We start from the raw sequence: 24143 nt of genomic DNA, 5'->3' as shown, positions 1-24143 counted from the left end.
GTAACCATGTCTAATAAGAAGTCCCTATTCCAGGGGTCCCTGGGTGGTTGAGTCAGTCAAGTGTCCAAGTCTTGATTTCGGCTCAGGTGGTGATCTCGGGGGTGGTGGGGTTATACCTCACGTGGAGCACTGGATCTGGTTCCATGCTCAGTGTGCAGTCTGCTTGAGATTCTCTCTCCCTCTCTCCCTCTGCCCCTCCCCCTACTTATGCACTCTCTTTAAGTCAGTAAAATCTGAAAAAAAGCAGTCCCTATTCAAATGTACCTAATTATCCCCAAAATGTCCTTTAGAATTTTTTAAAAAGATTTATTTATTTTAGAGAGAGCACGAACAGGAAGGGTGGAGGGAGAGGGAGAGAGAGAGAGAGAATCTTAAGCAGACACCATGCTGAGTGCGGAGCCCTATATTAGGATCCACACAGGGCTTGAGCCCACGACCCCAATATCACCACCTGAACCGAAACCAAGAGTCCCACACTTAACCAACTGCACCACCCAGGCACTCCTAGAGGTTTTTTTTTTTTTTTTTAAGATTTTATTTATTTATTCATGATAGAGAGAGAGAGAGGGAGAGAGAGAGAGAGAGGCAGAGACACAGGCAGAGGTAGAAGCCGGCTCCATGCCAGGAGCCCAACACGGGACTCGATCCTGGGACTCCAGGATCATGCCCTGGGCCAAAGGCAGGTGCTAAACCGCTGAGCCACCCAGGAATCCTCTATTCGGTTGGTTTTTAAGGCCCAGGATCCAATCATAGATGATTACTTTGGTCACCACATCTCTTGGCTTGCCTCTTTAGTTTTCTGTGCTTTAGGACAATTTAGTCCCCTGCCTGTGTTTGCTTTTGTGACATTGGTATTTTTTAAAGATCCAGGCCAGTTGTCTTGTATAATGTTCCACAATCCAGATTTGTCTTATTTCTTCATGATTACATTCAGTGTAAACATTTTGGCAAGAATACTACAAATAGTATGTTCTTCCACTGACATCCATGACATGAGGAAGAATATGGTATTAGATTGTCCCATTACTGGTAATGCTCATTGTGATCACATACATGGTTAGGGGGGTGCCTGTCAGATATATCCATGAAAAAGTACCTCTCCTCCTTTTAATTAAGTGAGGCATTGAGAATATGTGAATGTTCTGCTTCCCAGCAACTTTGTACCCAGTGGTGAAAATGCCTAAGTTAATTATTACATGTGGTGGTTGCAAAATTATGCTTTCCTTCTAAATGTTTTAGCTGTCATTCGTCTGTAAAGAAGAACTTCCAGGGCGCTGGGTGACTCAGTCAGTTAAGCATCTGCCTTGGGCTCAGGTCATGATCTCGGGGTCCTGGGATGGAGCCCTGTGTCAGGTTCCCTGCTCAGTGGGGAGTCTGCTTCTCCTGCTCCCTCTGCCTCCTGTTTTGAGCTCTCTATCTCAAGTATGTACATAAAATCTGGAAGAAAAAAAAAAAAAAAGAGAGAGAGAAGCTTTCCCTGCACTCTCCTCCACCCCTTTTTCTTTGAGAATCCCTACAGACTTGGATTCCTTTTTTAGTCACTGGTGGTACCATGTTATTCTTTTTGATACTCAAATTCTGCTAGATTTGCCGAGTAGGAGCCCTTTCGTTGCTGATTTTACAGAGTTTATTGGCATGAATGTCCTTTTGACGTGTCTCAATAGTTCAGGATTTCTGAACCAATTGGCAAGAAAACTGGGCTATCCTGCTTGGGTTACTGATCAAGATTCATCCATGAAGTTGGCAAAGGTATCCCTCAAACAACATAGGATCTTTAGGAGAAAGCTGGATACTTGGAAAAAATTAGGCTTTTTTAAAAATGAAAACATAAAGGTAAGGCAGAGAAGATTTAAACTAGATTGACAACTAACAGCTCACCAATAATTTGATGTAACCATATGTAAAGAAGTATATGAATTCAGCAAATTCCATCCCAGAGAATACTACTAGAAGAGTGATTATTTTTCTATCTGGTAAGCCAAACTTCTGACACTTTCAACTCTACCTCACAACGGGTCCCTAAGAAGCAGTATTGTCTTTTTGGGGAGATGCCTTTACCTTTCTGAACAGTTGGGCAAAGAGTCTATTTGCAGATGTTCCATAGAACCAGGAAAGTACCTAATGTCATCCAGTTCCTGAATCTTTTTTTTTTTTTTTTTTTTTAAGATCTATTTATTTGAGAGAGAGAGAGAGAGAGGATCCCAAGCAGACTGCATGGAGCCCAACTCAGGGCTCAATCTCACAACCCTCAGATCAGGGCCTGATCCTAAATGAAGTCAGACGTTCAACAGACCACGCTACCCAGGAACCCCTAGGTCCTGAATTTCTAACGAGCCAGTAGCCTGAGGATTTTCCAAATCAACCCACTTTAGAATCAAGTTTATTTTTGGACAGGCTTCAAAGATTGGTAGATTATAGGGCTTCTCCAAATTTCAGAGTACAAGTGGGAGAACTTGGGCCACCTGGTCAGTCTAAGTCCTCAAGAATCTTTCTGACAAATGAAACCACAACTCCAAGGAGACTCTGAATTCAACCAAACACTAGTCTTCCAGAAAAGGTGCCATATACCAGTGTTGGGCATGGACTCCCAGCTCACCAATACTGTCATAGCATCAATACTGATGATTTCCAGGTCAGATATGTCTTATAGTATGCTTCTATAAGACTTATCAAAACTTATCTTTTTACTTTTAAATATATACTTAATTTTTCCCCTTAAGTCATATATGAATAATTTACCTGTGTTGTTTGCAGCTCCTTAACTGTAATTTTTAAGGACAATATTTAATAGCTCTTAAATGCATGATCTAACTAAACAAAAATTAATTTCTGAGGTATCTTAAATCCATGACAATTTAAGTGATCAAAAGTATGACTGTAAGAACAATAACATTGGACACACACTGGTTGCTTCCCCAGCATCCATGTTTTCCTTGCTTCTTTCCAACAGCCTTGGATGTTTTGGAGGGGGCAGGACCCACATGGTTCTGAGGAACCTGACTCCACTTTTGTGGCTCCAGTGAATAATCAGTAATCAGCATGTAACCTAAGCCATTCATTTAGAACGAATCTCGGGACTCGTCTGGGAATGTTGGGACACAGGTGTTTTTTTTCTTTCTAGATATGAACAAAGATTCCGGTGACCCCAGGAGTAGCTGGCAGTTACTTTTGGTTCCTGGAGCATTATTCATTAATTTGTTTATTCAGCAAACATTTATTAACGTCTACCGTGTTTAGATACCAAAATATGAAATTGAGTATAAAATAGGATGTTAAGATATTTATTTTCTAATGGAAGAAACAGAGAGGGGTATTGGGAGAGAGAGCAAATATTCACAAAGACTTAAAGAACAAATTCTTGGTATGGATCAGATTAGCTGCTTCCTCTGAGCTGGAAGTAGTTGTATCTGGCATCGTTCTTATAGAGTTGCTACCATTATTAGTCTGCTCTGAACTATACAATTAACTGTGCTTTTACTAAAATTCCTTACAGTAACCCGATTGCAAAAGGGAGGGTTGCAGGTCTCCTCAATCCTCAATCACTGGCTAGTGTCCTAATCCAAAGTAGAATCTTAACTTGAAACCAGTCTTCTGGTTACATATAAATATTTGGACAGAAATGTCAATAGCATCATCTTTCATTGTTAAAGAGGCAAATAAGTCACATTGAATATGCATTAAATACTGTATTGAATAGGTCTTAAATATTATCTAGAGACAAGAGACAATAGCACTTTGGGTTCTTAAAAGATGTCTTTTATGGTATGTATCCCTCTGTGAACAACTTAGATATAAATGCACACCCACCATTAATTACCACAGTACCAATAATATCTGGCCCATCTGAGTAATTATCCAGGGAATATGTAAAATACCAGACAATCTAGAGCAGGTGTTCTCAACAGGTAGGTCTGGTGGGAGGAATACCTTCCCAGGGCGTCTTATTAGAATCACCTGGATAGTTTTTCCCAACTAAACACACCTACACCTCATCCTGGGGTTTCCACCTGGGCCACTCCCAGAAAAGCACTGGAGCAGTACGTCCCTCTTCCCCAATGGATGTGTTCTTTTTCTCACTTGTAAAGGGTGGGGCAAAAAAGTCGAAGCTTGGTCTAGTGAGCTGCAGTACGGAGAGAGGACTCTGAAACAACACACTGGGGAGATAAACAGCAAATTGTCCCACTGATGGCTGATAACCAGAATCATTAAGTCGTTGTACGCATGTCATATATGTGCAAAAGCTTTGGTCACTGAATTTTCTAATATTGGCCAAGGATAGGACAAAACTCTTCATTATATTTTACAAATCTGGTCTAATATAGAATTTATGGGCCAGGTATCACTCCTGGAGGGAGGAGGTAGGAGGGCTCCTACCAAACGGCTTCTTGTTGCCAAGGAAAATGTAAAGACCTTTGCCTGGGTCAAATGTAAAACTCACCCCCCAACGTAAAGTATTATCTTACTACAGGAGATATCTGGATCTACACAGGTGACTCAATCGGAAGCGGTGGGTAGCTAGCTAGACTAATATAAGTATTGGTTGCCTAAAAGTGTTTCAGCCTAAGCTTTGGAAATGTGGGAGGTAGATAAGGTGGCATGTTCCATGGGAGTTGGAGAGTACAGCAAAAAGGGAGCAAGGATTGTTAATAAAAGTCCTTACAACGTTTCCTCTTGACCCCAGTGATTTCTACATTACACTCAGAGAATGCGAGGAAATAGTAAATTACACGGAAGAATGGCTTTCATATACCTTGCCAATCTCAAATGTGTTGAAAATAATTCCCTCTCCCTATTTCCTTGCTGAAAACGGATTTAGGCTTCAGTTTAGCCTTGTATTCAATTATAAATTAGCTTCTTAGGGCATAACGTTGAGAGAGAGAGGTCTCAGGGTGTGCTCTCCCACAGATGTCCTAACATTTCAGAGTTACGGTGTCGTTCTTATTTTGTACATGCTCCTGCTACATAGCTGTAGTGGGACTTAAAACCATTAAGGATTTAAAAGCAAACCCACCTTTTAAAAATCAACCCTCAGATGATCCAGATGGGTATTAAAAATTGGGGCTATGCTTAAAAAAAAAAAATCTACCGTGCGCGCGAGACCTTTTGAAGGTCCTCACACCTAAAAAATTGTAATTATACTTAAAAAAAAAATGCTGAAAGCGTGTCAAGGCGGTAGCTTGCCAAGTTCCCCGAGTCACAGGGAGCTTACACCGGCACAAGGACTCCAAAATGTTAAGAGTCAGGCAGAGAGATGTTATTTAGCAGATAAACGATCCCCAAAAGATGAAGGCTGGGGGAGGGGGGCGCAGAGGGACTCCTGCTGAACTGCCCTGGAAAACACTTCCAAAGAGCGTTAGAGCTCAGAGGGGGCAGTGAGGCCAGGGGCGCCCCCAGCAGCGCCCCCCCCAGCAGCGCCCCCCAGCAGCGCCCCCCCCAGCAGCGCCCCCTCCCTGCAGCGCCCCCTCCGAGCCCCGGGGCCGCGCGTCCCACCGCAGCGCCGAGCGCCCAGCACCCCGCGGGGGCGCTCGCCCGGCCCCCGGCCCCCGCCCCCGCCCCGGCCTCCACCCCGGCGCCCCGGCCCCGGCCCCAGCCCCGGCCCCGCCTCCCGAGCCGGCGCCTCCCTTCTCGGGCCAGCCCGCCAGCGCACCGGTCCCCGCGAAGTTGCGGTGGGAGCGACGCCGCCGCGGCTCCCCGAAGTCGGCCGGGCGGGCGGGCGGGCAGGGCTGGAGGAGCCCGTCTCGGGGGAGCCTCCCGCCTCCCGGGACACGCTCCCGCGGCCGGGGCGGAGGCCGGCAGGGCAGGCGGCGGTCGGGAGTCGGCCTCGGGCCCGGGAGAAGGAGCGACGCCTCGGCCGGGCCTCTCACGCGGGCCCCGCACGCTCCGGCCGCCCGGGCGCACCTCGCCCCCGCGCCTCCGCGCCTCCGCGCCTCCGCCCCACGGCCCCGCCCGCTCCTACCCTAAGCCGCAGGCCCCGAGGTTAGGACCGCGCGGGAGCCGCCGGGAGAGGGAGGCGGCGGCGGAGCAGCTGGGCGTGGCCTCCCCGGGAGGCGGCCCCGGGGGCGGGGGAAACGCGCAACCGTCGCCTCCGGCCGCTGATTGGCCGGGCCGCCTGCGCGGAGCCCGCAAGCGTCTCCGCCCGGCCCGGCCGCTCCTCCTCCTCCCCCAGCCGCGGGGTCCGCACCGGCTCGCGAGGGAACCGCTCGGGCGCCGCCGCCCCAGCCCAGAGCGGACGACGGGAGAGAGGGAGGAGGAAGGAGAACTCGCTCGCTCGCTCGCTCCCACCCGCGCTCGGGCTCCCAGGCCGGCGCGGAGCCCAGGGGGAGGAGCCGCCGCGGGCACGCCCCGCCTCCGGCCCGGGAAGACGACGCCGGCGACCCCGCCGGCCGGCCGCCGCCCCCCTCGCCGGCCGAGACCCGCCCCCGGCCCCGGCCCCGGCCCCGGCCCTCCCCGGCGGCATGGAGGGGCCCCGCTCCTGACGGCCGCGCCGCCGCCTCGGCCCCCGCCCCCCCGCCCGGCCCCGCCCGCCTGCCCGCCCCCGCTCGCATGTCCGCGCCGCCGTAGCCGAGGATGCTGAGGATGAAGCTGCCGCTGAAGCCGACGCACCCCGTGGAGCCGCCGCCCGAGGCGGAGGAGCCCGAGGCAGACGCACGGCCGGGCGCAAAGGCGCCGCCGCGCCGCCGCCGAGACTGCCGCCCCCCGCCGCCGCCGCCGCCCGCGGGCCCGCCGCGGGGCCCCCCGCCGCCGCCGCCGCCGCCGCCCCCGCCGCCGCCCCGGGGGCTCGGGCCGCCTGTTGCTGGCGGAGCAGCGGCGGGGGCGGGCATGCCGGGCGGCGGCGGCGGCGGCGGCGGCGGGCCCGCGGCGGCGCTGCGCGAGCAGGAACGAGTGTACGAGTGGTTCGGGCTGGTGCTGGGCTCGGCGCAGCGCCTGGAGTTCATGTGCGGGCTGCTGGACCTGTGCAACCCGCTGGAGCTGCGGTTCCTCGGCTCGTGCCTGGAGGACCTGGCGCGCAAGGACTACCACTACCTGCGCGACTCGGAGGCCAAGGCCAACGGCCTCTCGGACCCGGGGCCGCTGGCCGACTTCCGAGAGCCGGCCGTGCGCTCGCGCCTCATCGTCTACCTGGCGCTGCTGGGCTCGGAGAACCGTGAGGCCGCCGGCCGCCTGCACCGCCTCCTGCCCCAGGTGGACTCGGTGCTCAAGAGCCTGCGCGCGGCTCGGGGTGAGGGTTCGCGGGGAGGCGCGGAGGACGAGCCCGGCGAGCGCGGGGAGGACGGCGAAGGCGAGGAGGACGCGGAGAAGGACGGGTCCGGCCCGGAAGGCAGCGGCGCCGAGCCCCGGCCGGGCGGCGGGCTGGGCTTCAGGGCCCAGGAGGAACTGCTGCTGCTCTTCACCATGGCTTCGCTGCACCCGGCGTTCTCCTTCCACCAGCGGGTCACCCTGAGGGAGCACCTGGAGAGGCTCCGCACTGCGCTCCGCGGGGGCCCCGAGGACGCGGAGGTGGAGGTGGAGCCGAGCAACTTTGCCAGCCCCGGGGCCCAGGTAAGGCGCGCGAGCCTCCCAGCACCCGCGCTGCGGTCACCGCCCCGGCGGCCTCCCTGGCCTGCCTTTCGGACGCCTCTTGGCCGAGCCGCAGCCCGGCGCAGGTGGCTTCGAATCCCCACCCCACGGCTCCCAGCCCCGTAACACTCATTTTCGTTGTGTTGGGCGGTTCGGTTCCACTCTTCCAACCCTTACGCCGCACCCGCCCCCCCCCCCACCCGTGCACACTCAGGCACCCGCCATAACAGAATGCTCTAGAAGTCTCTTCCGTGCCGGAGTTGCCACGGAAAACATGGAGCTCCCAGCCTGGTCTCCGTCTCGGAGGAAGGGTCTCGGGACATTTTTGGCTTGGAGCATCTCTCGCCCTAGGTGGTGGGAGAGGCGAAGCGCTCGAGGTGACTGTGTTGGCCTCAGCCTGGCCCCGGGCAGCGCCTCCTCTTTCTCGCCATCTGGCGCTCTGGTTACAGTTTTCAAGCTCTGCCTTAAGCCCGCGCGGAGGTGTCCTGAAGGTGCGCTCCCGGCCGCTGCCCTGGTCTTCGGCACAAAGGGGCTGGGTGGGCCTTTTTTGCTCAGTGAAGGCCTGAGTTTTATTAAGAGGCTCGTTAGGGCTGCTGGCTCTTGCTGCAAGCGTGTTGTTCCCAGAGAAAACCTGACGTGCAGACCTGCGGACTGACTCAAGCTAGAGGAGCAGTAGCGCAGGTTGTCTGGGTCGAGAGCGGGCTGCTTACGTCTTTTACCACTGGCATAACTTATTTTCTGTGGGACTAGAGTCTTGCCTGCAGATTTGAGTCCGGGGGTATTTGCTGGGCTTTTAGTAGTAGGCATAAGTGTTGTTTTGTAAAAGTTGTTAAACACCAAAGTGTAGGAGACAAGAATCCAGTTGAGTCACTTGTCTCCAACATTAAAGAAGGTGAAATTTTATAGAGCCCCGAAAGCAGTTTAATAATAATCTAGGCCCAAATAAAGTCCTTCATTGTAAGAATTTAATGGAGGAGAGGAGAGTAGGTTTCGGTTAGAGTAAAAACTAGCTACAGTAAGTTTGTTTTCGTTGTTTACGGTCACTTGAAAGGTAGTAGTTTGGTTGCCATGCTTTTCAATTCAGGTGATCTCCAGGATGATCTATTGGAAAGGGGGATTTCCCTCCCCCCCCCCTTACTTTCTTGAAAGTTAATTCAACTTATGTATCTGCTGTCATTCAATACTCTGGAACTAAAACTGGGCATTGTATTTCTCTGAGGGCTGTGTGGACTCAATACCCACCCATTGAATCCAGGAATGTGGGGGCTGGAAGGGATTTAGCGATAATCGAGGCTGAGCCCCTTCCTTTTGAAAAGGAGGCTTCTGTGAAGTGACTTAACTCACATTTTAGGAAATATTTTATCAGACTGCAGTGTAGTAATGCTAGTAACCCAGTATTTTCCTGGTGAGCTTCAGATTTTCTAGTGTGTATTTACTACGAATATGCAGCTGTGCATACTGTTGGTAAAAGCCCTTTTCCACTGTTAGCCTAGTCACTGAACTAATTCCAAAAAGTCCTGTAAGCACACACTGCTGTTATTTTTGGAGAAGAAAGCTTGAAATCAGGAGCAATACATGTCTTTTTTTTTTTTTTTAAATTCTCATATACTGTAAAGACGACCTTAGAGCGTAGATATATGAAAATGTCCCACTGTGGAACGGTTGTATCATTCCATTCATATCATTCCAACAAGGCTAACCGATTTCTGAGTTTAACTGCGAGGAGTTTTTTTTTCTCCTTTAAGTCGTACTTGTAAAGAGAGGGTCGGAAGGCGACTAGAGAAAAGGAGAGATGCGTGCAAACTAGAGTAATGAGGTTTTTATCTTGACTGCCGTGTGTGGCTTTTCCTGGCAACGGGGGCGGGTGAGGCTGGGCGTCCTGCCGTTGCCCTCAGCGCCCCGTCACTTCTCGGGCAGTGCCCTGTGCCGGCGGGTAAATCCTAGGGGACACGCGTACTACAGGTGACGCTGACGGCTATTTTTAGACCCTGGTGGCGTGATGAACTTTTCCGGTGTAGCTCGGGGTTACCGGCACCCATCGTTCAGGTCTCCGGAAACTGCTGTGGCTCCAACTGCAGCGGCTGCTGCTGGCGCGGACTCCGAGGCCCTCAGCGGTCGCTCGTTCGGGCCCTGAGGACATTTCCGCGGATCTTGCTGCTCCCGAGCTGTCACTCCCAAGGCGGCTGATGGGGGTGGGTGGATTCGCATCTCGATTCGCCGCAGCCCGGACCAGCTGGTCCTCGGCCTTCCGCCGCCGGTGCGCTCCGCTCCCGGCGGGGCAGGGCCCACCCCCGGGTCTGCAGGGAGGCGCCGAGTCTGGCACGTCCCAGGGCCCCCCCTCCCCGCCCCGGTCACGCGTCGCCGCGCACAGGCAGAGCGTTCGGGGACCCGTCCCTCGGGGCTCCCCCCGCCCCTCCCCTTCCCCCTCCCCTTCCCCCTCCCCTTCCCCCTCCCCTTCCCCCTCCCCTTCCCCCTCCCCGCAAGATGGCGGCCGCGGCCGCCCACGTGACTGGCTCGCAGGCCCCGCCCCCGGGTGGGCGGGGCCGAGGGCGGGGCCCCGCCTCCGGGGCTCCCTGCGGCCCCCGCGGGCCGGGCGCGCACCACGTGGGGGGGAGGCCCGGGCCGGCCGCGGGGCTCGTGCGCGGCCTCCGCCTGCCCCGGAAGTGACCTCTCGGGCCCCGCGTGTGGCTGCCGCCCAGGAGCCCCTGTGCTTGTCGCTGCCCTGGCCGGTACGAGACGCGTGGAGCGGAACGCCGCCTCTGCCTGCGGCGTGAGCGTAGGCCCCGCCGCCCCGCCCCGCCCCGCGCGCCGAAGGCTTCCCCGGCGCCCGCAGCGCCTCTGCATACCCGCCGCTGGTGTGTACTGATGAGGTCATTTTAGAAAAATGAAGGTTCGAGTCGAACTTTACGTTGAGAAGTAATATTTTCGAGTTTCTTATGCGAGTCGGATGATACGGTGTGGTTCGGAGCAGATGTGACATCGATGACCACAAGCATCGCCTCGTGGAGGCTTGTGCACGAGGTTCCTGGTCTGCAGCCGCCACCGCATCCAGCCCGCGCGGAGCGCCCGCGCCGCCCTGAGGTGGCGGTTCTGGAGGTCGCCCGCGTAACGGAGCTGCGGCCGCATGTGTGGGGTAGCCCAAGGCGGCTGGTTTTAAAAAACGAGTCCCTTTGCCTTGGGAACCCAAACCAAGTGGCACGTTAGCAACCGCAACAACAAAACTGAGTACAGATGCTAGTTTTGTTGTTTCTTTGAAAAGAGAAAGCCAAGCTTCCTATCTTTGCGTGCTTGAAGACACTAGCTGTCCAAGGAAATGGGTATTCTAATTTTGGAGATTTAACCCCCAATTAGCAACGCAAAGGCAGAAAAACCTAAAATGCATAGATTCTCGTTGTATGTTTTTCAACAGTGGTTAATACTGTTGGTATGGCGGCGCCTGTCTCTGGAGGTTGTGTCTTCAGCATCCTCAAAACTTAGTTGCTTGGCAAATAGCTGAATAAAACATAGAGACTGAAAACGTTAGGTAGTACTTAGTGTAGTAGGTAGTACTTAGGGTTATTTGAACTCAAAAAAACGTGCTTGAACTCAAAAGTGGCCATTGTCTTTACAAAATCAGTGGAAATAACTCAAAAAGAAGACTTTGCAAAATTGTTACTTTCTCATAGCATAAGTTTATATGGTCCTGGATGGAGCAAGTATCTCAACGCATTTTAATAGTACAGATAACTGTACTGATCCTGTTGGGGGCCTGGAAAAGAGAACTCTTCAGAAATGAGTTTTAACGTAAATGCTCCTATTCTAAGATAATTTGAATATGTATGTGACAACCTTAATTCTAGTGAGAGCACAGGCTTGAGAGGGGAGAGGTCAGTGGTCAGGATTTCTCTTATTCTATTAGGCACTAAAAAGATGATTTCTAAAAGTGATTAAAAAAAATAGCTCTAATCTCCCAGGTAATAAATACCTTGATTTAATTGTTGGCCACCACAGGGAGGTTTTAAACTGAACAGTTAACACTGGAGTAGTGAGTGCTGAGGCAGCTTTCCTTCCTCATACCATGGGGATAAGAACAATATTTATGTGAGATTGTTAGGATTAAATGAATGAGTACTTGTAGGATAATGTCTGGCACATGATCTTTAATAAATGTTAGCAATTATAAGTAAAAGTTAAGTCTTGTTTGGAAGGTGGTGGTAGAAGAATCAGTGGGGAGCAGAGCCAAACCTATCTTACGAGAAATTTTCTGTTGGTTTGGCTGCAGCGAAGTATAAAAGCAGTTCAGTTAAAAAATGCCATTTGGAAGAGGCTTTTAGAATATCAGGAATTGGGGATTGTTTTAGTAGCAAATGGGAGCTACTGGTATCCTCCTCCAGTTACTTATATTTTTTTGTGTAGTGATTTTTCTCAGGTAAGAACTCAGGGAAGGTCTTACTCAGATCATAATAGGAGGCGAGGGTGGTGGAGATGGAGAGGAAGAAGCTTCCAGCGTGTTAACTATGTGATATGTATATACGTCTTTTGTTTTTACTACCTTTTGTGATTTTTGGAGGAGGGGAGGGGACAGGAAGTGTGTTGAAGAGTGACAGCCTGTTTAGCGCTGGAGTTGGCTTACATTGCTGCTCTGCCACTTGCTCTTTGACATTAACCAGGCTATTTAAATCCCTGAGCCTCAATCTTATCTGCAAAATGGGGATGACTCTCTTTTGAGGTCGTGGTGATTGAATTAACAGATAAGATATAAAATAATTCACATACTGTCTTGAGCATGAATTTTCTGTTGAGGAAGATGGTCAATGCATTTTTCTTTTCCACTAAGATATAGCCATCCACATTGTGGTATCAGTTGTTTTCAGGAATGGGCTTTTTTTTTTTTTCCTTGCCTACTTAAAAGCCCATGCTCATGATGTAGTATTTTCCATACTGTTCTCTTTTACCATATCTCTAGCTCATTTGGTGTTTAGGAAGGATGGGTAATTGGAAAGATCGTGTTTGAGACATTAATTTGGGGCAGTTATTTTTAATTAAAAAGAATTATTTATTTTAGAGAGCACAAGGGGTGGGAGGAGGGAGAGGGAGAGAATCTCAAGCATACTCTGCACTGAGTGTGGAGCCAGACTCCAGGCTTGATCCCACGACCCTGAGATCATGACCTGAGCTGAAAGCAGGAGTCACACCCTTAACCAGCTGAGCCAGCCAGGACCCCTGGGGCATTTATTTTTAATATTTATATTGTGAAGATCTGGTATGCTACATATAAAAACAAAGGAAGCATTTCTCTGGGTCACAAATTATTAAAATACATATTCTCTCCATAATGGGCATAGGAATAGGAATGGAGACTATACATCTTATGAATTTGGAATATCATTAACTCCCATGCAGCCATAATCTACTTAAATCTTTATCCAGTTTTCACATTTAGTTAGGAAACTTTTCTATAATTTAAAACTGTTTTGTGGTTAAGTTATATGGCTTTTTGTTACTTCAGAGCACTTCCTGTAATTCATGCACAATAAAGGAACATTTTATGTTTTTTTTGATAGAAGCTATTAGGGATGCCTGGGTGGCTCATGGCATAATCCCAGGGTCTGGGATCGAGTTCCGCATAGGGCTCTCTGCGAGGAACCTGCTTCTCCCTCTGCCTCTGCCTCTGTCTCTCTTTTTCTGTGTCTCTCATGAATAAATAAATAAAATCTTTTTTTAAAAAAATAGAAGCAAAAAAAAAAAATAGAAGCTTACTAAATTGGCCAATTTTTAAGATTATTTTTGTCTTTCCTTGAGAAGCATTCAGCTAAATTTTTTAAAGAGAGGAGCAAAAAAGACATGCACTACCCTGGAAGCAGACTGAGATTTGCTTTTATTGACTTTTTTTTTTTTTTTTCCCATTATGGAGGACTGAGTAACAGCACTCCTTTTACTCACAGAGAATGCTTTGTCACAAAGCCTCCTTCATGCAGTCTATGTACACAGTCACTCTAGAAGGGAAATGCCTATTGGTGTGTTGATGTTACAGGTGGCAGGGCTGCTGGGCACTTGTAGGCCATTTCCCTTCTGTCCTTCCTATGCTCCAGGGGACATTTGGCCTTGAATTCCTTTCTAAATGTCTTGGCTTGGCTCCTTAGAACTGTTTTATGCTTATTCAAGGAATAATTTATTTGAGGTCAGATTTAGGTTTTAAAGAGGTCACTTTGGCAAGTTGTTTTTAGTCTTTACAAGTTCCAGGCTGCTCAGTAAAAAAAATAGGGGGGGGGGGCGGGATAGCACCATCATTTCCTGCATACAACTGCTGTGAGGGGGGGTCCCTGGGTGGCTCTAAACGGTGGTTTAGTGCCTGCCGTTCGCCCAGGGCATGATTCTGGAGTCCTGGGATCGAGTCAGTCCCACATCGGGCTCCCTACATGGAGCCTGCTTCTCTCTCTGCCCGTGTCTCTGCCCCCCCCCCCACCCCCCGCCCCTCTGTGTCTCTCATGAATAAAAAAAAAAAAAAAAACCCTGCTGTGAGGGTGAGCTGGATCACCTGTATGAAAATGCTTGGGAAACGAGTAAGATGTATATATCTGTTGATCTGTCGATTGTTCAAAGAGGCAATAGCAGGGTTTGGTTGCAGTGGATGAGCAGAAATGCAAAAGTTGGAAGAGCTGGTAGGGGTTGGCTTACAGAGAGCCTGGGGAAAGGGAGTAGGTGGTCAACAGGTTGCAATGAAATTGAAAATTTGTGTGTGTGTGTGTTGGTGGTGTGTCTTTCTGCAATATCCGCTGTCACTTTTCATGTGAATGAAAAGCATGAATCCTGGATTAAAAAAAAAATCTTCCGGTCTAATCCAATTCTCTCTGAGGTACCATTATACTTCTTATCACTCTGATTTGCTTGATAACCTTAATCCTCTCTTTCCCTCATCCTTGCTGTCACCATTTTCTTCTGGGACTTTATTCGTAACGGATTCTGCTGCTTTCAGCCTTCCTACTACCAGCCTTCCCACTTCCTAAAGCAGTGGTTAATCACATCACATACTTAGAGTGACTGATGGAGCCTGGCCTCCAATAGGTCTTTTATTTTATTTTATTTTTTTGATTTTATTTGTTTATTTAACATAAAGAGCACAAGCAGGGGGAGCGGCAGAGGGGAGGGAGAAGCAGGCTCTCTAGCCTGCTCAGCAGAGAGCTGATGCAGGGCTGGATCCCGGGACCCCTGAGATCACAACCAGGGCAGAAGACAGACACTTGACCAACTGAGCCACCCAGGTGCCCCTCCAGAGGTCTTTGGACTCAAATCCCTGTCTCACTTTCTTCATAGATCCCATCTTCCACTCAAAGCTGGCCTATGCCATTACCTCCTGCATGATGTTTTCTAGAATTGTACCTGTGACTGTCTTCTCATAAGATTCTTTGCGGCTTCTGAATTCCAACAGCATGTATATTCTCTGCTGTAATTTTGGTACTTCTGTGATTTTTTTGTTTTAATTTTTCTTTGAAATAGTCTTATGAAATTGACCTTCCCTGCACATTTTAAGTTCCTCAAAGGCTTAAGCATCGTGTCTTTTTTTTTAGTCGGCATTGCATATATCCTAAAGCTCACTCAAAATTTCTTATGTTTATTAGGCTTTTTAGATACAGCTCTAAACACCACCAATATGATAAGCTACCTGAAGACAAAGTACATCAAGAAGTGGGGTTTTTTTTTTTTTTTTGGTCTTGTTTGAATTTTATTTCTCAGCTACTTTTTAGCAATGTTTGCAGCTCTGTCGTCTAGGCCCAATAGTTTTGGAAATAATGAAAGGAATTGCTTCTTTAGGTAAAAGCATGAAGCAGTATAGATTTGAACTGAATCTTCAATAAGTGAATGCTGAATAGTTGTATTTATTAAATATTCTTTCAAAATCAGACCTTTTATAGTCCACATTAAGCTTTTGTGTGTGTGTGTGTGTGTGTGTGTGTGTAGTTATGTAAATTGAGGCACACCTAATGATGATGGTCTTGATAGGGTGGAAAAAAATCATAATTTACAAGCTATTTTCTCATTTGAATAGTTGTTTATAGTTTGCTGGTGTTGGTCTCCAATTTATGATTTGTTTGAGGAGCAGTGAGAGATCTGTAGTTGAGATAGTATCTTGCTTAGGTCAGAAGGTTAAAAACTTCCTTTGGTCACTGAAGTGAGCCATCTACAATCTAAGAATTGGGGAATTTTTATGTTTCTTGTTAGGAATCTCTAAGTTGGGATGGCTAAGAAACCTGACTTTTCCCCCAGTATAATTGTTTTTCGGAGGAGGAGGGTGTCAAATGATTAAATGCACTTGTGGTCCTAGAAGCAACAACGGGTCATGTGTGTTTGGCGAGTACTTCTTGAGAAAGAGGCCGTCACACTTAGGGAGAGGTTGCCTAATGCAAGAGCAGTATTGGGTGGTTTTGTTAGTTTGGAGGAGGTGCTTGTTCTACCAGGTGGCGTTAAACACGAGTCCTAATGCAGTGTTTCTCAACACTGTCCTATTTACCAACCTATAGATCACTCACTGTCAAAGATCCTCTTTAAACTCTGTAAGCTTCCATGTCTGCATGGTTCCAGGAACATTTCCCCACCGGAGCTGAAGGCGGTGGCTCTGCTGCAGGAGCTGGAGGCCCCTGCAGTGCCATGGGCTGCAGGGTTCTGTGCCCAGGTCTCGCTTGCTCCCTACCATGGACCCCATGAGTCCCCTCCCTCTCATCTGCTGTCCGGTGGGGCAGTGAAGGAGAGGCAGTTAGAAGGTATCCGTGGCCTGGGGAGGAGAGCACATCCTCTCTAGATCCTCTGATGCTCGGGCTCAGGGGTGTGTTCTTCTCACCTCACCTAGATCATCTGGTAAAGTGAGGATTTAAAGATTTGAGGGCTGCTAGCCCAGGGACATAGCAATTCCTGGTTTAGCGTCCTAGCTAGGGTACAAGAGGAGATCTTTTCCCATCTGTAGTAGGAAAGCAGAAGTTTGGTTGGTAAACACAGATGCCCGTGCTAAAGAAGGGGGATCCTAGCTTCTGCTTAAGCTGTGACCATTACCCCCTCTGCCTTCCATACCATTGTAGTTTGTGGCCCAATACAGTTTATGGTTCTCACCCGTCCGCTACCGATGCCAACTAGAGATGTGCACTACGCACGTTGAAAGCAGAAATATGAAGGGAGTTTTACAAGGAGAACCTCAAGGCCAGTGACATTTTTCTGGGATGAAAACTACTGCCCTCCTCCCCAGTAGACTTCCACATCAGCATTCTTATGCCAGATGGTCCCTGATTGCACATCCTACAAGTTAATTCCCTGGAAAAGACAATGACATCAAAGGTTGAATATTTTTTTAACTTTGTAATAAATTCGTAGAGTTCCTCAAGATACATAGAAAGTTATAGTGGATCTTTCCCTCCCTCATCTGGTTCCACCTAGTTCCGGTCCACCCCTGCTTTACCCAGGTCACCACTGTGAGTGCACAGATGTCACGTTCAGAGGAGTTGTATAGCTTCAGCCACAGTGGCCAGGTTCGGTCTGGGGGCTGTGGTGGCAGAGTGCACACAGGTTCAGTGAACTGTGCCCCCCCCATACTCTAGCTAGGGTGCCTTTACCCCTGCTTTAACGTGGCTAGTACTGCCACACACATCTTGCTGAACTTTCTAGCCAAACCAAATGAGAAGTTAGAGCCCCCAATCCCAGCAGAGCCTTGCTGGATGCTGTCTCTGAGCCGCTCACTCTTGGTCTCCCTCCTCTGAACTCTTGGCGCTGCAGGTGTGGGCAGCTCGGCTTTCCTGCGCTGCTTACCTGCCCCACGTTTCTTCTCGCACAGCATTTGCCCTTTCTCAGATGCTAGCAGGTGAGGCAAGGCATTAGCTCGGGTTGGGGCACGCTGCTTCATCGAGGAGAAATGAGGCAGATGCCTTCCCCTTCTACTGCATCCCCTCTAAGAGGCCTTAGGAATGCTTCACTTCTCTCTGACTCCTTCCCCCCTCTTCCACCAAAATGCGTGAAATTCGACATCTCAGTAAATGTTTCTAATAATGAATCCTTTTCTGAGGTTCAAAGCAAGGCATTCTATGAATCTTGCTTGAATAGTAACACGCTTTAGTTGCGACCCTGGTTATTGAAAGAAGAGAATTTAACATCCCTAACTGTGTAACAAGTTATCCCCAAGCTTAGTGGCTTAAACCAGCACCATTTTATTATCATCTCTCCTAGTTCCATGGGCCAGGGATTTAGACAGGTAGCTAAGAGCATGGGCAGGTGGATGTCTGGGGACTGGCGTGTTCCCTCCATGAGTGTGGTCTCTGTAGTGTGGCATCCTCAGGGCGAGTGTACGTCTTACATGGTTGATTGGGAGGCCCAGGTTGCTGGGCTTCTAGAGACCTGCCCTCAGCACCTCCCAGTGTTCCTTCCTTCTCATCCCATTAGTCAAGCGAGTCTTGAAAGCTGGCCGAGACCCACTGGCTGGGGAGCTAGAGCCACCATTCAGTGGGAGGGCTACCAAAGTATTTTTAGCTATATTTGATCCACCACAAAACCTTAATAGGATATTGTGGTTATATACTAATGTTAGGATTCTAAGTCTCATGTGATGAGTGTAAAAAAACTTCTGAAGAAGTGAATTTTTTAAAAAAGCTTATGAAACTCCCAATTTCTGCTCTTTTTTTTTTTTAATAGAAAATACGTCTTGGTATTTTTAAATTTAATCTTCATCAAAGGTCCAGAGGAAACGTATAGAACATTGTTAGATGAGCTAAAATAAACTCCATCTACAGCTTGATCTCAGTTAAAGTGAATGGTGGCCAATGTGACCTTGGTTCTCCATGGCATGTTAGAAGAGTCTCTGTTGGACTGTCCAGCCACTCGACTGTTTCACACTTTCCCGATTGGGAAATCTCAAGTCTCTAATTATGATAGATACATGTATAAAAGTTAAATCTGAGTAATTCTGGAACAAATGCACTGTCCAACCTGCCTGCATTACGGGACGTGGATTTGAGCTGACCAGGAGCTCTTAGAAGAGGCATGCCTTAGCACAGGAAAAGCTTTACTCAGATGAATTACAGAAAGAAGAGCGCACACATTCTTATGGTTTGTGTGTACCCGTGCATATTTTTGCAGGCTTAGTATTTTAAAATTCCATCTTCTTAATCCAAGCAGAGAAAAATTCTTCTTCTTTTCACCTGGTCCTGACACTTTCATCTAACTAGTCTTTGTAAAATGCCAGTTCTGGTATGTTCTCTATAGCACGTTTTCCTGGGAATCTGAACTTCATAAAGAAAGCGGGTGTGATTTCTTTCTATAAGATTCCATTAAACCGGTAGTTCTCAGATTTATGGCACCCCTCTGCCTTCTCTTAGGGGAGGGAGGGTATGTAGCATGAGGGAAGGGGAGACAGCAAAACGGAGAGCCATTCACTGTTGGGACCAGTAAACTTGATTCTGACCTCTGTAGCTCATGTGAAGCGTTAGATTAAATTTTAATTAAACTAATAAAATTGTACATTTCGCACATAGTTTCTAAACTTAGTCTAAGTGATTTTATGGCATTGATGCATGCTGAGATGGGGGTAGAAAACTTAGTAGATATTTCATGAGTTGATGAACGTAGGTCCTTGGGAGGAAACTCAAACTCCATTTTTCTCCTGAGGTTATTAAACTAGAGGCCTTTTCCTGGCTGTTATTTATTTTATTTTATTTTATTTTATTTTTTTATTTATTTATTTTTTCCTGGCTGTTAAAGTACGTAATTTCAGACTTTAAAAATTTTATTTTGACTGTGAAGCAGACTGCTTTCTCTTGGTTGCTTCAATATAACATTTGTGGAGACAGCATAATAAAATTATTTAAAAAAATTTTTTTAAAAGATTTTATTTATTCATGAGAGACAGAGAGGCAGAGACATAGAAGGAGAAGCAGGCTCCTCGCAGTGAGCCCGATGTGGGACTTGATCCCCAGTCTGGGATCATGCCCTGAGCTGAAGGCAGGTGCTCCACCACTGAGTAAAATTTTTTACTTTTTATTGGGGGGGGGGGGGGGAATATATATATATACACACACACACACAACATAAAATTATATTTATTTAACATAAAATTTGTCATTTTAACACAGTTTGAGTGTATAGTTCAATGGCATTAAGTACTTTCACGTCATGCAACCATCCCCACCATCCATTTCCAGAATTTTTCATATATCTCAGGTTGAACCTCTATATCCATTAATCAAATCCTCCTATGCCCCCTCTCCCTCTGACCTCAGGGCCCTGGTAACCACTGTTCTACTGTCTGCCTTTATGACAGTGACCATTCTAGGTACCTCATGTAAGTGGGGTATACACTATTCTGTTGTTTGTGACTTACTTCCCTTAGCACAATGTCCTCAGGACTTCTCCATGTTGTAATATGCATTGGAGTTTTATTCCCTTTCTAGGCTGAATAATATTCAGTTGTGTGTATATGCCACACTTATTTGTTCATCCAGCAGTGGACATTGGAGCCTCCACCTTTTGGCTATTGGGAGTAACACCCCTGTGAAAAAAATGATTTGCTCAAGTCCTTGCTGTCTGCTCTTTGGAGTCTATGACACCAAGGAATGGAGTTGGGGGTCATGTGGTATTTGAGGACCTTCCGCGGTGGCAGCACTGTTCTACGTTCGTACCAACTAGTGCCCAAGGGTTCCAGTTTCTCCACATCCTCACCAATAGTTGCTGTGTTCTGTGTTTTTGGATACTAGCCATCTTAGTGGGTGTGAGGTGGACTATCATTGTGGTTTTGATTTCCCTAGTGGAAACTATTGTTTTTGGCATATTTTACATTTGGATTCGAAGGTGTTATTTTTAATTTATGAACCACGTTTGAGCAGCGTAGAAAAATAATTCTATAAAAAATAACTGGCATATCCAGCCAAACTCCTTCCAGTTAACACAGGTATTTGGGAGGATGACAGTGCTTTGTTTCTATTGATTTTTGAAGTACTTACAGCAATGTTAGGCCAATGCTGTTTTATTACTTTGTAGTGAGTGATTATATGGTCTGGATTAGGATAGGGGTAAATTTGTCGTTGCTAGAAGAATCCACCTTTTAAAAATCATTAATATTGAAAATTGGCAAATGCCATCATGCTAAATGCTTTGGAAGTTGGATTTGACGAAGAGATCTGTGCTGTCCTTCTCCTTAAGTGGTTCTGTGTAGACAGATACTTATTTCCTTGGGTTTCTACAGGAAGACAAACTATAAAGCTGAAGCTTAGTTCCCAGGAGTATCTGATGCGATGTTTTATTCCCAGAAATAGAGCTGTCAACTGGCAGCCCATACCTATTGTCAAGCCAGCTTGCATGATTAGACAGCAGAACAAAATATTTTAAGATTCTTGGGAAGTGTAGGGTCTCCTGTTTGCCTCATTTCTAAATTTACACGATTTTTAAAAATCTGTATTCTTGCAGATTTGTCAAATTGTAATTATCTCTTGAAACTGAGGTGTTCTGTTCTGAGTAGTATTTTGAGATTCTGAACATGAAGGGGTAAGGTGTGAGTTGTGATAAAGAACAGTTTTAAGGCGATTTTTCTTTTTTTGGCTTAAGCAGTGTGTTGTAGGAACAATATATGCAGGACACTGCTTCAGATCTGGAGAGCTGTGTCTAAGAGAAGCAGGCTCTTCCTGACTCCAGGGAGTAGTGCTCCCAGGAGTAAACCTTCCTCCAGTTCTCTGATGACAGTGATTTGCTGAGCAAACTCCGATTTAGAGCACCTAGTTGCTGTTAGGTGGTTTAACATTACTAATGGTAAACTCACTGTTCATACTTGTTCAGAAAGATTTGGCAGATATTGATGATCAGATATTGATCAGATCAGATATTGATCTTGTTAGACCATCACTAAAATGAAGTAGTGAATAAAAATTGCATAGTGATTAATGTAAAAAATAAAATTCCCTTATGTGGGGGGGGTTAGCCTAAAATATATCCTCTTATATGTGTTCCTTTGATTCTGGTTCACTTTGGTTAGAATTGACATCACTGGGGATTCTGAGTAATAATGGGCAAATATATCCTAAGATCTGGGCCAATAAATAATTGATAAGACTATTATTATGAAATATTGATTCCTTTTCCTTACTGGTGAGTGCCAGTTTGTGCCTTTGTGCCCTTAGAGTGTAATCACCTATTTGATCTCTAAAAATTATGTTAAAATGGTTGCTCTTAAAAGTTTGAGACTTGACTCTGGTGTATTTGTGTGGAGCTTTTACTATTCTTAGTCTGTGGAGTAGATTAACATGTGCCCCTCTTTCTCACCTAGAATGATTCTGCCCATGGTGATTACACGCAAAGTAACGAGGCCAGTTTACTAGAACAAGCCCCAATACCTCATGATGGACTTCCTGTGGCACCTCATAGAACCCAGCGAGAAGGTATGCTATGTGGTTCATAAACTTATGGGGAAGGTTGCAGAGTGCTGTTTACATTGGTTGACTCTAACTCTTCTCGCTCTTTTTTGGAGTAGAGAAATCCTGCAGGACCTAGGTTCTGCTCAAATGCCAGCCCCACCCCTCCGCCCCCCCACTTTTTTGAGTCTGCATCTGGGCTCCTGCTTTGCAGCATTTGGCCCGCCCTGGCTTGTGTTTACTTGGTTCTGCCTTGTGGTTGACTGGCTTGAATCTAGTTGTGTACTTTCAGAGGGCTAAAACCTAAATGGATATAGTATAGTGCCTTATCTGGAGAATGTGCTCAGCATTTACTGAAAAAAGTTTTACAGGAAAGTTACTTTACTTTCACAGGAAAGTTCCCTGTGAGAAAGTGAAGAAATTTCTTTGCAAGCCCATGCTTCCTGCAGTAATGGAGTTTTCAAGAGGGTTGGGATGGGGGAATGGAAAGGACATTGTCATCTGAGAAGAAAGGAGTTCAGATGCTCACTTCTCTTCGTATTTGGAGAATCCATTAACCTGAGGGGGAAATGAGAAAATTGAAATGGAAAACCTAGATGCCACCTGGGTAGCCTAGGACGAGTGAAGCGTGCATAGTAAGCGTCATACTCAGTTATGGCAGGTTTGAATCAATATCATTTTGTCTCCTTTCAGTCCCAAGAATAATCCTTTTTGTGTAATATATTTTTCCTCATAGAGGAAATAGGTATGAATGTTTAATGTTTAAAAAAAAAAAGTCTACATAATTACCTATTCCAGACTATCTCAGACTATTAAACTACTTGACTCATAGACCCCTTCAACCATGCTCACTGCACATGCGAGTAACCTGAAGCAGAGTTTGCTTTTACAATGAAGGTCCTTTTTTTTCTTTATTTTTTTAATAAAAATATTATAGGGAAACAAAAGACTGCATCAAAATGCTAACAACCATAAGGTGGTACTATAGATGATTTTTCTCATGTTCTTTATTTTTAAATGTACATAATTTCTGCTGCTTAGTTTTAATTTAGGAGGACCGCAGTGTCTGCCATTACTGGCCATTCCTCACTATTTTCTTTTGTCTTGCTCATCTTGATTCTGAGAGATCATGGCAGGTGGAACCCACAGTTAAGGCTGAAGACCTAGCCACATTCTCTTACCCCAGAATGCCCTAGTGGTCCCCTACCCTTAGCCCATTGATTTGCAGAAGTAGAGCTGCTTTGTATTTTCTGAACATAGATTAGTTCGGATTTTTTTTTTTATTAAATAGCATCACCCTTTACATAATTTAATAGAAAAGCTTTTGAAAACAGCAGACCCTCCCTGCCCCACTTTGGCCTTTCTTATACTGCAGCAGTTGTGAGGCTTTTCGGCTATGGCTTTTGAGATTTTCTTTTGTTTCCGTCCTCAGCATTTCTCACCCACTGAAGGGAAGTTATCCCAGAAGCCAGCCACCAAACGCCATGTATTTGGAACGTTGGCTCAAAACACTGGTAGTGGTATCTCCTTAGTCCATCAGGAATGCCCGCTTTCCAGAAAATTTCTGTACCTTATGTTTCCTGCTTTCTCATTGCTCACCACCTGTGATCTATTATAATCTTAATTCTTCTGTATACTTCTGTTACTTTGTAATTCTACTTCATATTTTAACCTCTTCCTCTCCAAATAAATCCTTTCCTTTTCTTCTCCATCTCCCATCCCCTGAATTTAACAGTGACCCTCATCTGTTGAGTCCCCCTCCTAACTTCCCTGTGACCTTTCTCATGTTCATTACTACCAGTCTCATTATTGCGTACACGCTGTCTCTTCTATTTATACCCCAGGGCAACAGTTTTTCTTTTTCTTTTTTTTCTTTTTTTTTTTTCCCCCTCACGTCCCTATGTAATGGTTAGTAGACTGGCTCTTTTCAATTTGTAAAGATACTTACTTCCTGAAAGATACTTCTATTGAAGGATATGTTAAGTGAATAGTTTAGAGGTTTGCACATTTGCTTTACTTCATTAACAAAGCTTATCATCTTACCTTGTTCAACTCAGAGTTATTCATGTAACTTATGACCACTATTTTATCTGGGCAATAAATTGTGAAAAATGTTGCTATAGTGAACCTCTACAGTTCATTAATAATATTAAGTTTGTAACATCATTATATGGTATTAAAGATCATGTTGAGAACAATTTTTAAATTCCCAATTGGAAAGAAATTTTTATCAGT

At 46.9% G+C, this 24143-nt stretch overlaps 1 protein-coding gene and 1 long non-coding RNA gene across 5 annotated transcripts in view; one reads left to right on the top strand and one right to left on the bottom strand.

Annotated features, from left to right (window-relative positions):
- The window catches only part of LOC144310296 (uncharacterized), a 31342-nt gene extending 25292 nt beyond the window's left edge, over nt 1-6050 (bottom strand). Inside the window, exon 1 of the long non-coding RNA XR_013376019.1 lies at nt 5957-6050. This is a non-coding gene — a long non-coding RNA (uncharacterized LOC144310296). The remainder of the gene's footprint in view (nt 1-5956) is intronic.
- Nucleotides 6051-6552: 502 nt separating this feature from the next.
- Nucleotides 6553-24143, top strand: part of ZCCHC2 (zinc finger CCHC-type containing 2) — a 63625-nt gene continuing 46034 nt past the window's right edge. For all 4 annotated transcript variants that reach the window (XR_013375983.1, XR_013375990.1, XR_013375979.1 and 1 more), the window contains exons 1-2: nt 6553-7539; nt 21824-21935. Coding sequence is in view for 1 of the 4 variants with exons in the window: in XM_077891055.1 (XP_077747181.1) it covers nt 6568-7539; nt 21824-21935 (1084 nt within the window). In the remaining 3 variants the exon portion in view is untranslated. The remainder of the gene's footprint in view (nt 7540-21823; nt 21936-24143) is intronic.

The sequence above is a fragment of the Canis aureus genome, chromosome 1 (assembly GCF_053574225.1).
Source record: "Canis aureus isolate CA01 chromosome 1, VMU_Caureus_v.1.0, whole genome shotgun sequence".
In the NCBI taxonomy this organism is placed as follows: Eukaryota; Metazoa; Chordata; class Mammalia; order Carnivora; family Canidae; genus Canis; species Canis aureus.
Note: the sequence above shows the minus strand (reverse complement) of the source record. Positions and strands in the feature narration are given on the sequence as shown.